Source organism: Hydra vulgaris, chromosome 13 (genome assembly GCF_038396675.1).
Source record: "Hydra vulgaris chromosome 13, alternate assembly HydraT2T_AEP".
Classification (NCBI taxonomy): domain Eukaryota; kingdom Metazoa; phylum Cnidaria; class Hydrozoa; order Anthoathecata; family Hydridae; genus Hydra; species Hydra vulgaris.
Window position 1 is genome coordinate 46,558,465 of NC_088932.1, and position 15,081 is coordinate 46,573,545.

The 15,081-nt window shown below is 26.6% G+C and overlaps 1 protein-coding gene across 5 annotated transcripts in view; it reads left to right on the plus strand.

Annotated features, from left to right (window-relative positions):
• LOC101236702 (nephrocystin-1) overlaps window positions 1-15,081 on the plus strand; it is a 61,099-nt gene that overhangs the window by 8,476 nt on the left and 37,542 nt on the right. For 3 of the 5 annotated variants that reach the window (XR_010643215.1, XR_010643214.1, XM_065816284.1), the window contains exons 5-8: window positions 1,023-1,058; window positions 1,405-1,494; window positions 3,636-3,816; window positions 14,240-14,334. Coding sequence is in view for 3 of the 5 variants with exons in the window: in XM_065816284.1 (XP_065672356.1) it covers window positions 1,023-1,058; window positions 1,405-1,494; window positions 3,636-3,816; window positions 14,240-14,334 (402 nt within the window). In the remaining 2 variants the exon portion in view is untranslated. Of the gene's footprint in view, window positions 1-1,022; window positions 1,109-1,404; window positions 1,495-3,635; window positions 3,817-14,239; window positions 14,335-15,081 lie in introns of all 5 variants that reach the window. The other 2 variants (XM_065816286.1, XM_065816285.1) reach the window with 2 other exon arrangements.

Consider the following 15,081-nt stretch of genomic DNA (forward strand, 5'->3'; position numbering starts at 1 on the left):
ATTTTTTATTTTTATGATTTTTTTATTGAAATAATTTTCCGAGATTTTCAAAGGTAAAAAGGTAGAAGTAAGAAAACTTGAAGAGAGTGTCTTACATATTGTATGCATGAGCTTTAGTTAAGAAAAATGATTTTTTCTATGCTCTAGATTGTTTATATTACAGAAACATAAAAGAGGAAGGCTAAAGCCTGATGATGATGATGATGATGATGATGATGATGATGATGATGATGATGATGATGATGATGATGATGATGATGATGATGATGATGATGATGATGATGATGATGATGATGATGATGATGATGATGATGATGATGATAATGGTGATAATAGTGATGATCATCATCATTATCATGATGATCATGATCATCATCATTAGGCTTTAGCCTTCTTTTATGCTGTTGATGATCATGATGATGATGATCATCATCATCATCATCATCATCTCATCATCATGATAATAATAATGATTATGATGATCATGTTGATCATAAAGATGTTTATACATGCATATATATACAAAATCCAACATGAATTTTGAATTAAAAAAAAATACTTTAGGATGTATAAATACTTACTACTGGCTATTGTAGCTAGCGTAATCGTAATAAAATTGCTGTTTACCACAATGTCTGCATTTAAACAAATATGTTTTCTATAATTGAAATTTTCATAAGATCAATTTTCATAACAATTTTTTTTTCTTTTTTTTTTTTCTTTGTAATTCATTCAAATTAACTTTTTCGAATATTAGAAATTCCTTTTTGTAAAAAGTTTAATAATCTAAATTCCGATTCAAGTTTACAAAAGTTTTTGTTGTAAATAATACAATTAATAATTTTTTATTTTTATGATTTTTTTATTGAAATAATTTTCCGAGATTTTCAAAGGTAAAAATTTCCGGGATTTTTATGTCAAAAGGTCATCTATGAAAGCTAGCTAGTCGCTAGCTCATTTTCCCCTGGGATTATTATATAGTTGTATATTACTAACCAATAATACTTACCATTATAATATAGGAGTTTGAGTCCTCAACAAAAGAATAAAGGCAATAGGTGAAAATCATACTGTGATAGATTTAAGAGTTAATTAATTTAAGATCTAAGTATAAAATATTTTCTTTTCAATATTTGTTATTCTTGTTATTTTTTTCTTACTTTTTTCTTTTTTTTTTTTTGCTAGTATATTATTTAAATTTGTAAAAGAAAATTTTATAATCATAAACAAAATTTTAATGATGTACCAGTGAATTAGCATTTACTGGTACATCACTAAAATTATTCAACATTATTGTTTTTGTTATATCACTGGATATAACAAAATTAATAAAGTTAAATGATAATATAATGAGTAATAATATAATGAATACCAAGATTTTTTATTTTTTTTTAAATAATAAAGAAAAATGAAACAGGAAATTTTAACTGAAGATGAAGATGGCAGTGATTTAGCTGAAAGTAATTCAAAAGGGGATAAGCATACTATTTTAAGGTATAATGTTTTGTAACATAATGCTGTATGCTAAATAAGTTTTATGTGTATTCTATCTATATGTATTATATGTATTCTATTGTATAATAGTGTATACCAGGGGTGGCCAGACTTTTTAGGACACGGCCAGGACAATCTGTATCAGGTTACCATCTTGGTAACCTGATACAGAAGTATCAGGTTACCAAGATGGTTGTCATTTAGAGTTGACCTATGTTTGCTTTTTATGTAATTTATTGAAGAAAATATTTTTTCACAAATGTAGGTTGAGACAAATCTTAGTGCTATATCATTGAGTTCAGGAAAGTTTTCAAAAAAAAATTTTTTTTGGAGCAAATTTCCAGAATGATTTCAGATCTGGAGCTATCAGCGATAAGCGTAGTCCTTGAAATTTGCTTTTTAATCCTATGTGATTTGAATTTTTGTGATTTCCAATTGCAACTTTGATGTATAATTGCAAATATCATCATCTAATATAGTGAATGGGTTGATAAAGAGCAAAATACTCTTAATTTGAGCTTTAAAATCTGCAAAGCAAGTTTCAAATGATTGTAAGTTTGAAAATGACAGCATTGTACTTTTGATACGCAACACTGGTAATCTTACTTTCAATATAATAATTTTCAAGTGTTGGAAATAGATGAAGATTTTTCTGTGATAAACTGTCTGTAAATAATTTGAATTGGTCTTAAAAGATAGTTTAAATTAAATGCTTTTATGACCAAGTTCAAAAAAAATTTTGAACTTGGTCTTAAAAGCATTAATTTGATAACCATCAAACAGAACAATGTAATAAGTATTTTTTGTGTTTATTTGTTTCATTTTCAAAAAATGAACAAAATTCTCATATATGAAGTGCTCTTGCTCTTATTTTGTTAATGTACGTAACAGCAGTTTTAATGACATGGCCGAATTCCATATCTTTTGAGCACAGCACTTCTTGGTGAATAATGCAATGGTATTTAAAAAGTTATTTTGTAAATATTTTTCAATAAGAGAAACACATCCACTGTGCTTCCCAACCATTGCAAGTGTGCCATCAGTGCAAAAACTATGCAGATTATCCATGTTCAGATTATGACCATTAGTGTTTTGATTTTGAATAAATGTTTTTAATGTTTCAAAAATATCAAATCAAGTTGTTGAGGTTTGAAGCTGACAGAGGTCAAGAAGTTCTTGGACAACATCAAAGTTTTCTTTGACACATCTTATGTAAACTAATAATTAAGGATTAACAGTTAAATCACAATTTTCATCAATAGCTATTGAAAAGTACTTTAAAAATGAGTGGGCAACAATTATTTGTTTTGATACATTAGAGGCCATTTCTTCAACTCTTCTCATAACTGTATTTTTGGAAAGTGCAATATTTTGTGACAATTTCTTTATGCTTGAGTCTCCGGTGTTTTCAGCAAAAATTGATAGACATTCTTTTAGAATTTCACAATAGGAAAAACTTTTTTCTTTTGCGCAAGAAGTAGAGAAATTTGGAATGAAGCTTTCATCATTGTTTTCAATTCTTGCTGTTTTTTGACGAACAAATTTTGTTGAGATAAAAAGTTTTTCTTCCAGAGCTTTTTTTTGAGATACAAAACTTGTTCTGCGAGTAGATCCGTAAAGATACTTAACATTGAATTCATTGTGCAATGTTTCGAAATGCCTTTGCATATTATATTTTTTCATCACAGCAATAATTTCAAAACAGATCAGACATAAAGGTTTTAAAGATTGAGATAGGATAAACAAATTTCTCTTCATACGCATCTTTAAAAAAGCATCTTATTTTTATTTTTTTACTTTTTCTTTTTTGTGATGATGAAACTCCTTGACTCATTGCCAATTTATTGTGAAACAGTAATTCAAACCTTAGTAAAATAATTTACTAATAGCAAAAAAATCTTTTTTCCAGCTAATACTGTAACTTAAAATCCTAAAGATTGTGACATTAAAGGTTAAGTTACGTTTTGTGTACATAAACCACAAAAGTATCAATGCAACTTTTCGATTTTTATTTTTTTTAATGTAATTTGAAAAATAAATGTTATGAAAACCTTGATTGATATAATACAAAGTTTACTAGCTTGTTTTTTATTTGTTATTTTGTTAAAGATATAAAATCACTTATGTATAAATTTGTTTAGTGAAGATGAAGAGGAAGAAGATGAGGAGGAGGAGGAAAATAATGACGATGATGAAGATAATGAGGAGAAAAATGGGGACAATGACAACGATGATAATGATGATGATGACGATGATGACGATGATGAAGAAGAAGGTGACAGTGTAGTAAAAAAGAAAAACATAAGAAACAAAGATAATTATGTAAGATTTCTAAACATTAATGACCATGAACCACTTGTCTTCAACCCAAAATGTAAGATCGTTCATGAAATTTGCACTTTGTGTTTTAACCACAAATTTCAACTTTGTTTTGCAAAATAACCTGGTTTTTATGAAATAAAAAGCCATTTATTTGATCAAATGAGTAATAACAATGGTAAAACATTTAGAATGTTTATCTGATGCAGGATTTATAAAATGAACTTATAACTTTAAAATGTTAAGTAAAACATGCTTAAAAATTAAGAAAACTACAAATTTTTTTTAGCTTTTATTATTTTATTTTTTTAATTATTATAAAGTTTGTTATAATTTTGCATGTCTCCAAAAATCTAACTGGAAAAACAACAAATAAGGCATGTGAGACCTTAGCCATGGTGAAAGCAAGGGCGATAAATAAATGGGTGTTTAGTGTGTTGTTATAGATCAAAAGCACTGCCAATTACTAAAATTCTATGCGGGTTATAATTTTTAGCGTCATTTTATAAATAATTTTACAAAATAAACTGACAATTTAACCAATATTTTTGCTTTGCTAAATTCTTTTAGTAAACATTTTATTACCCGGAAAACACTAACTTTTGGGAAATATAAATGTTTTTTATATAATTAAGAATAACCCATGTGTTTGAAATTCTTTTAATTATATATATATATATATATATATATATATATATATATATATATATATATATATATATATATATGCAAGCTTTGTTTATTAATAACTTATTTGAAAAAAAATTTTTAAATCAAAAACGTTTTTTTTAAAATACAATATGTGGTATACTAATATGAATATTGTAAAGTAAAAAGAATTTTTTACTTGTTGTCGATCATAGATCATTTATTTAGATTAAACTAGTGGTTGTTGGCAAACTCCTTACAATTAGATTTTACCAATATAAATGATTTTAACTTCTCATTTTTGACGGAACGTAAATCTTTTTTTGTCTCACAATTTTGTTTTGATATTTTTTGGTATTTGAATTTTTTTACAAGTTTTAGATTAATCATATGGTTTAAAAACTTTATATATTACAACCTCACAATATATCACAGCACAACAAGGTTTTAACTCATAATAGATTCTATTGTGAATTAAAAATTTGTTGTTTTGAGGTAGCGATATAGTTACACAGGAGTTATACTAAGGTGATTGAACATTATATAGAACATTTTTTAATGAAATAATAAAATTGATCACAATACTTTACATAATAAAGTTGAGACAGTTGTCATTTTGATGTATAATCATACAAAAGTATTTCCATGTAATACAAATGTTTCCTATTGTTTTGCTATTGTTATTTATAATAATTGGTAGCGTGGATATCTATTTGAATGTCCTTGGTCAAAGTAACTTACCTTGGAAAAAGAAATCTTTGATTTAAAACCTCCAATTTAGTTGTGGATAAGAGTAGGAGGAGATTTTAAACATTGTATGGTAATCCTCCTAGAGGTAGTATGACAAAAATACTCATTTGAACCTTTTGCGTGGAGAAACTTAACTATAGTGTCACTTTTTTCTTGGCTGATTTTTTTGCCGCAATACATAACCTTCTAAGGTAACAGATTGAAATACATCTCATTTTAAAATTTGTGAATTATTGTGTAGTTAATGTCTTTTTTCTCAAACCCTGTTATATCCAAGATCTATTGAAACTAACCCTGTTATAACCAAGATCTATTGAAACCAACTCTGTTACATCCAAGATCTTTAAACTGATGCAAGCTATGAGTACCAGGTAGATTTTTTACTCCACTGCACCTTTTTTTCCTTGCAGTTGTAAATGTGATCTTTATATGTAAATGAAGTTAATACCTTTGTATTTTTGATATGGTTTTTTCAAACTTTTTGGTATAGTTGTTTCAAACTTTTTGTGCTGTCAAAAAAAGACGTGGCAAAAAAAAAAGTTCAATTCTAGATTTAGTTGAAATTTAAAAGCTAGTTAAAATTTTGTAAGTTTTTAAAAGCTTTTATAGATTTTTTACTGCACAGCCATTAGTATTAATAAATGTACTTTAGAAAAATGGGAAAGTTTTGCTTTTACTGTGGGTATGATTAATTTAAATGTTTTGTAAATAGCAGTTACATAGTTTGCAATGTCTGATATAAAACAGTAAGAAATATATTTTAGTATACTTCTCTTGACTTAATAGTGTACATAACATTATTCTTCATATTACTTATAATATAGAGAATGGTGAACTATTTTACTGGTGCAATCATCTTTACCAGTGCAATCGTCACACTCTACCAGCACGCATTGTTTTGTTTTCCATTGAGCAAAGGGTTTTTGAAAATAAATCTTTGTTTCACCAATTTAAAAGTTAGTGAGTCTGCTATCAATTTTGTATTTTATTGATACAAGCCAAAATGAAAATTTGATAAATAAACACAAGCAAAATGTGTATTACAAAATGACAAATAAATTTAAACAAAATGTGTTATACGAAATGACAAATAAGTTTAAACAAAATGTGTCATACGAAATGACAAATAAACACAAACAAAATGTGTAATCAAAATGACAAATAAATACAAACAAAATGTGTAATATGAAATGACAAATACTTTTAACAAATCTTGCTTTTTTACTTAACTTTTTATAAATTAAATCTTCAAAACTAATACACATTTATATCACATTTGGTTGGTTTTTATATAAAAATTGTTTTAGAAAAAATAAAGCAAAAAGTGTTTTTCATTTGCTATAATATTTGTTACACTAGGGATGGCAATCCCAGGGTCCCAAAATCCCAGCTGTTTTCTGTTTTCCCAGTTGTTTGCCATGTTTTCTTTTTATTCTCTTTCTTTCTGTATTTTATCCAAAATACAAACTAAAAACATTATTGCTTTTCTGCAAAGTATGTATGATTAAATATAAAAATGTATATATAGTATAATATTAAAACTAATATATTATTAAAGATAAAAAAAATTTTAGCACTTGCTGATGGGAAGATCAAAAATTTTTAATAGAAATAATTTATTTTGAATTTTCTTATCCAATGTGTGTGGAGTTTTAATTCCATTTTTTAAGTCCGCTCAATTTAATTACAAATGTGTGCGTGATTTCAAAAGTTTTTTTAACATCGGTTTAATTATTTAAGTTATCAAAATACAGAAGGTTTATTAAATTACAAAAGTTGACTTAATGTTCGTTTAATTAATGAAGTTATCTTAATACATAAGGTTTAGTAAATAAACTTTAGTTATTGTTATTTAAAGTAAAAAATTTTTTCTGAAGAGGAAGAATTGTATTCAAGATTCAAATGGTTCATTGTTAATTAATAAAACATCTGAAGTTCAAATTAGGCATCAAATTATTGGACCCGTAATAACAAAGGTCAGGAAAATTGTAAAAATGTTTAAAAGATCCCCAAACAAAAATGAAAATTATTTACAAAAGTACATAAAAGTTGAGTTTGGAAAGGTCATTTATTTAATCATGGGTTGCAAAACCTGATGGAGCAGCTTGTTGCTTATGCCAGACTGATTTGTGAAGTTAAAATTAAAAATCTTTTGTGTTAAAAAGACACTTCTACTTTTAGAATTATATTGCAACATTGATGATTCAATTAAGATGAACAAAAAGGAATGTAGAATGATATCTGATTTAGAAGTACATTTTACTTCCGTTAAAGCAACTGTGGTAGCACTTTGTTGACGAGACTCAACTTTACTTTCCTCTGACATTGCATAAGAATTTTTTTTGACAAAAATAAGAGTACAACAATCTGAAATCAAAAACAATTGTATGATGCTATGAGTCACCAAGTTAAAGAGAGGAGAATACCGTTAAGGAGCTTAGTATATCTTCATGGCCAGGTTACTTCATAAAAAGTTCCAGAGGTTTTTTTTACCAAAAACAAGTACCCAAAATGAAAAAAATTATGATAAACCTGATTAAGTGTTTAAACTCCGCAGATATAATAACAGCAGCAGACTTGTAGTAATAGTTGTGTTCAGTTGAATCAGGCTCTTTCAAGCCACGAATGTGGTAATGTCTAAACAATTTTTTTTTTTTTTTTTTTTGTTATTTACCTCCTCAAGGCCATGAAGGCCACTACAGATGAGGAGGCTACTCAATAGTGGTTATAACCCTCTCTCAACTCTATAACTCCGAAACACGAACCTCGGCGAACAAGGCCGCTGCGCGGAGAAACAAGTTGAGCGCGGTACTACCAGGGACGTGGTGGGGATCGAACTCGGAACCTCTCGCTTCTGAAGCGAGCGCTTTACCACTACACCACTACCGCATATTACCACTACACCACTACCGCATATACCGCAATTAGTGAACAATTGAATAAAGTCATGGAAAAAGGGTTGGCAGCACTACAAATGCAACCTATAAGGGTAAAAAAATAACCATTTTTTGAAAGTAGTAGCTCAAGGTGTGATCACCTTTAAGAAACATAATTATTTACTATCTATACGGCCTACAAGTGTGTAGTCTGAACAAGCATTCTCAGCTGCTGGGTTTTTATGTTCCAAAAATTAAATACGATTAAGCAATAAAATGATTTACGCTTTGATTTTTTAGGATAGTACTTTCAAAAATAAATATAACTCATGTATATTCATGCATGTTCATGTTATTTTTAGTTATTGTTTTCATTTATACTATGTGTTATCATTTTAAGGTATTTTTTTATAATTTAAATTACTTAGGTTCATTAATGAATGAAGTATTTTATTTATTATCATTAAATTAATCATTTTTAAGTGTTTGATGAATCCTTTAAACATTGGTTCTTCTTATGCTTCACTTTCTGCAATTGCGCTTTTTTCTATTCAATCCCGGGATTTCCTGGGAACAAGTTTCTCAATACCGAAATACCGGGATTGAAAATGTCCGGGATTTTTGCCATCCCTTTGTCACACTTAATTACATAGGAATTTCTAATATGTAACTTATTATTATTATTACTTTTTCTTAGATTGTCAAAAAAGTAGGTAATAGTCAGTATGTAGTTTGTACAGTCACAAAAAAAGTAGGTGATAGTCAGTATGTAGTTTGTACAGTCACAAAAAAAGTAGGTGATAATCAGTATGTAGTTTGTACAGTCACAAAAAAAGTAGGTGATAGTCAGTATGTAGTTTGTACAGTCACAAAAAAAGTAGGTGATAGTCAGTATGTAGTTTGTACAGTCACAAAAAAAGTAGGTGATAGTCAGTATGTAGTTTGTACAGTCACAAAAAAAGTAGGTGATAGTCAGTATGTAGTTTGTACAGTCACAAAAAAAGTAGGTAATAGTCAGTATGTAGTTTGTACAGTCACAAAAAAAGTAGGTAATAGTCAGTATGTAGTTTGTACAGTCACAAAAAAAGTAGGTGATAGTCAGTATGTAGTTTGTACAGTCACAAAAAAAGTAGGTGATAGTCAGTATGTAGTTTGTACAGTCACAAAAAAAGAAGGTAATAGTCAGTATGTAGTTTGTACAGTCACAAAAAAAGTAGGTAATAGTCAGTATGTAGTTTGTACAGTCACAAAAAAAGTAGGTAATAGTCAGTATGTAGTTTGTACAGTCACAAAAAAAGTAGGTAATAGTCAGTATGTAGTTTGTACAGTCACAAAAAAAGTAGGTAATAGTCAGTATGTAGTTTGTACAGTCACAAAAAAAGTAGGTAATAGTCAGTATGTAGTTTGTACAGTCACAAAAAAAGTAGGTAATAGTCAGTATGTAGTTTGTACAGTCACAAAAAAAGTAGGTAATAGTCAGTATGTAGTTTGTACAGTCACAAAAAAAGTAGGTAATAGTCAGTATGTAGTTTGTACAGTCACAAAAAAAGTAGATAATAGTCAGTATGTAGTTTGTACAGTCACAAAAAAAGTAGGTAATAGTCAGTATGTAGTTTGTACAGTCACAAAAAACTTTATAAAGAACTGAAAGTGACATTGAAATGCTCAACTCTCAGTTAAAAAATCAGCTATAACAGCATCTGCATCACAACTTTGAATGTGACCAACAGCTGGCTTTAATGCACATTAGAGAGATATAATATTTTAAAAGTTTCTTATTTTTTTTACTTCTTGAAAGGAGTTTCTTGAAAAAAAGTCTTTTAAAATCTTTAAACTTATAGTTCTGTATGTTTTTCTTGTTTTTCCAACGAAAAACAAGAAAAACTTTGAAAAAATTGAAAGATTTGATGTGGATTTTAAATTAAACCAAAACCTCATTTTTGAATAACCAAAGCATTAACTTTAGATATAAAAAATATATAAAGTAAAATTTAATATTATAAAAATATAAATATAATACTAAAGCTGCATTATTATTTGGTTATTTTTTATGTAATTCTTCAGTTAAGTGGGGTAAAATAAAAATATTTATTTGCGTTTTTGTGTTGCAAATACGTCTGAACACGGGTTGTACATCTCTAATAAATATGTTTAATGTGATGCACTCTACCACAGATTTTTTTAAAAATGTTTTTTTGAGGGTCTGGGTTAAGGTTTAGGGTTAAATATCAAGTTAGAATAACCTTAGCTTTGTCTTAACCCTTTTAAACCGTGACCTTAAATCTGATCCTAATAATAACACTATTAATCCTAAAACTCGCCCAAAGGGTGTGCTGTTTCAGACGTAATTGCAACAAGCCCAAATAATGCAAACAAATTATTTTAATTTACACAGCTTAGCTGAAGGATTACCATTTTTTCTTTTTGTCATGCAAGCTTTAGCTTAAAAAATACAATTTATATTAAAAACAAATATCAGGATTTATGAAAAATCCCCAGTATGTTTTTTTGTGTTCATAAAATCAAAATGTATTGTCAACAGGTGTGATTATGAACGCCCATCATAATGTCTTGGGGAGTGATCATTAGCCCTTTAAGTTGGTATTGACCTTGTTTGTAAAAACTTTTTTTTCTGTTGTACAGCGTTTTTCCCTTGATAAATGTTATTAAAATAGTTACTAGCAGTGCAACACTAGGCACCTGCTCATTCGACAAAACACTTATTTTGAGTTCCCAATTTTTTATTTATCATTTTTGTTTGATTTTGTTCTTTTTAACAAGGTTTCTTATTAATCTTGTTTTGAAAAATAAATGTCTTACTTAGTCAAAATAAATGTCTCATTTAGTCATTTTGTTATTGTTTTGATCTATCAACTAAATAACATTACACTGTTAACTTAAATTAAACAATTGTTAGGTTTTAGTACTTCTTGATTTAATTGATTTTTTTGTTTTATTTTGTTTTGTGTTATGGCAGTGTTTCACAGGAAGACGTGCAATCGCATGTCATTATATGACCAGGCCAATCACATTTTGCTTTAACAATTTGACTGTGGCTATTTCAAAAACTAAAAAAAAAAATATGTGAATTATACCTTAGGTGAGATAAATTACATCGAAACTTCTTAACAAACATTTTTATATTAGCGAAACGCTTTTAAATAAAATAACATTTACTAATAATGATTTTTTAAGTATCATTGACAATTGTATAAAATTTTTTTAATTTATGTTATATAAATTAATTAAGTATGCATTTTTTATAATAAATGTTATTAAAAAGTAAAAAATAATTTTCTTTTTATAAATGATGACTTTCTAAGACAACAAAAGTCTCTTTAACGAATTTTAATATAAGAATCATTAAAGTTAATACATTTAAAAAGATTAAAAAAATTTAATTGAAAAAAAGACAAATGTTTTTGAAAGCCATTAACATTAAATGAGTTTAATCTTTAATGCTTTTAAATTATTGAAACGCTTTTTATTTTTTTTATTTTTTAAAGTAAAGTTTTTAAAGTAAAGTTTTTAAAGTAAAGTTTAAGTAAGTTTTTTTGGCGCATTTTTAAATATTGAAAACATGTTGAAAGCTGTGGTCAAATTGTTAAAACAATGCATGGTCATATAATTGCGTGCAATCGCACATCTTCCTGTGAAACACTGTATTGAGTTAAATTTAAGTTGATTATTTCTAATTTATTTATACTGCGGATCATGCGTTAGTGGTGTAGCAGGTCTTATTTTAAATAAAGATTGCTTAACGCATTTGCCTGATGTGAATTTGACACAATTCTCTTAATTTTTTTGTTTTTTAAAGACATTAAATTTTTTAAATTACTGCAATAATATTAGTTACCACAAAACAAGTTTAATAATATTCAATATTTAAAGTTTTTATTATTACTATTAGGGAATGTTTATTTTCTTTTAATTTTTTTTCTAAATTAAATAATTCAATTTAATATTACATTTTTTAAAATATTTGATATAAACAAATTTCTTTCTTTTCTCAACATTTGCATAAATGAATTAAAATGTGTTAAATTTTTTTAAATGATTATTTCTTAAATTTCTTATTGCGGCTTTGCAACTAAAAATGATTTTTCATTTAAAAAAAAATTTGCATGTAACAAATTAGAAAATTGCGTTAATTTATTTACTTTATTTATTAAAAAAGTTTATTATTCTATTAGCAATTTTGTTGTGAAAGCAAAGATTATTTTTCCAAACACCATTTGTTAAAAATATATTGCTGTATATATCATTTATTAAAAAATAATCGCTGTGCTTTAACTTGCATCATAAAAATAAATAAATAAAGAATGTTAATAAATTTAGTTGCAAAGCCGCAATAAATTTCTTATTACGGCTTTGCAACTAAAAATGATTTTTCATTTAAAAAAAAATTTGCATGTAACAAATTAGAAAATTGCGTTAATTTATTTACTTTATTTATTAAAAAAGTTTATTATTCTATTAGCAATTTTGTTGTGAAAGCAAAGATTATTTTTCCAAACACCATTTGTTAAAATTATATTGCTGTATATATCATTTATTAAAAAATAATCGCTGCGCTTTAACTTGCATCATAAAAATAAATAAAGAAAATAAATTAACGCAAGTTTTTGCCAAAATATATGTTAAGAAATGAAAACCAAAAAAACAATTGCAATAAAAATTAGTTAATTTTTTTTTAAGAATAAATAAAATTTAAATATTGAACAATATTTAGTAATATTTTTAGATAAACTTGACAATTAAGTTAAACCCAACCATTAATTTTAATAAACTTATATATTTTTTTTTAATCAGAATTAAATCATATATTTTTTTAATCAAAATTAAAATATATATATATTTTTTTTATCAGAATAAAATTAGATATTTTTATTAAACTAGTTTTAAATTAAATCATATATTTTTTTTATCAGAATTAAATTGTATTATTATGATCTTTTCTTCAACCTTAAAGTATTAGTGTTTTTTAAGCGAAAAAGTCAATCATTACAATAAAATAAAAACAAAATAAAAATGAAATATCATGATATAAAATAAAGATAAAGTAAAATTTAACTTTTTTTTATTATTAATTTATTTTTTAATATTAAATATATTAAGTTTTTATATATATTTCTTTTATGGTTTTTTTTTACGTTTCATGTAATAACTTCGTATACAAAAAAAAAGTTTGTCCTTAACTATATGCAATTTTGTTTTCTGTTACTAGATATTTTGATAAAATATCTAGCTTATTAAAGATTAGACTTTTGTACTTTTTTTAATTTTATTTCAGTTTTTTTTCATTTGTAAATAGCGCTTATATCTAATATAATTGTCATTCAAACTTTTGTAACTTTTTTACATAATCGTCATTCAAAAGTTAATGTGAATTTTTTTATAATATTAATTACTTCTTTCATCTTACCGCTTATAGAATAATTTAAAGTTAAAAAATGATAAAAAGTCACTTAATGGAAATCACTCTAGGCGTATATAAAATAGCTTAAAGCGTATGTAAATTGCTGGCAGCTTAACACTTTAAAGCAAGGTCTGGTGTAGTGGTAGAGCGCTCTCTTCTAAAACAAAAAGTTCTTAGTTTGGTCCCCGCTACATCCCTGGTAGTACCACACTTAACTTGTTTCTTCAGGCAGCAGTTTTGTTTGGCTAGGTTTGCGTTCCTGAGTTATAGAGTTAAGAGAGGGTTGTAACCATAATTAGCCTCCTTGACTGTAGTGGCTTTCTCAGCCTTGGCGAGGTGAATTAACATTTAAAAAAAAACATAATTATAAATTGTTATTTACCCAAAGCTACAGACACATAAATTTTTATTTTTTTGTAGAAAATTAAGAATCTGCATTGTAAAATTAATCTCTTTAGTTTTAAGTTTTTTGAAAAAATGTGATAAAACAAAACAATTACTTCTATTTTATCATAAGCCCTTATATATAATATAATACTTTATAATATAATATAATAACAAAAACAACAGTCTTTTAAGTCAATTTTGACTTAAACTGGACTATTTTGGTTTATGATTTTTAGAAAAAACTGTGTTAGGAATCTTAAGTTAAATACTGATTAACTTTTTTTTAATGGCTGGAAATTGCGTTTTTACAATCACAATAAAATTGTATTATTCTTTATATGTGCAGATTTATTGTGTTGAAGCACTAAGCGACTTCAAAGCAGAACAAGAAGGAGATCTTACGTTTTTAAAAGGGGAGATCATCTATATTACTAAAGCAAAGTAAGTATGTATAAGTGTGTGTGTGTGTGTGTGTGTGTGTGTGTGTGTGTGTGTGTGTGTGTGTGTGTGTGTGTGTGTGTGTGTGTGTGTGTGTGTGTGTGTGTGTGTGTAGAGAGAGAGCAAGATGTGACGCATTTTTTTGATTCTTATTTTTATGGAAAAAAAATTGCAGGGGTCCCTTTTTTTGGGAAATATTTAAAAGTTCGTTATTTAAGCTACTAAATTTAACTTTAATGGCAATATCTTAATTCATATTTTAATTTCAGATTTAAATAGGATAATTAATAATGAAATTTAATGAAATTCTTTTTATTTTGGTATGCGTAAAAGTTCACAGACCTGGAGCAGTCCTGTATAAAAACTTCTTAGATAAATTTTTCTTCCTCAATTTTATCTTAATTGGTTTTAGTGTTATATATTGTCACAATAAGCATTGTTTATTTACGTTTATTATATTTAATTACATTTAATATTTGATATATATATATATATTTTTTTTTTTTTATTCTGATTCACTTCCAACTAGGCTGCAAGCAACCACTATTAAGTTGGGAGTTACTAGGGAAAAAAGTATTGAGTTATAGAGCAAGGAAACAGTTGACAGAAGATTTAAAAGAGTTGTAGGTTGTATCGGTCAGGAAAACATAAAGATGGAACAGAGTTCCAAAGAGTTGAAATGCGGGAAAAGAAACTAGATGAACAAAAGTTTTTAGAGCATGCAGGGACATATACAGTAAATGAATGAGG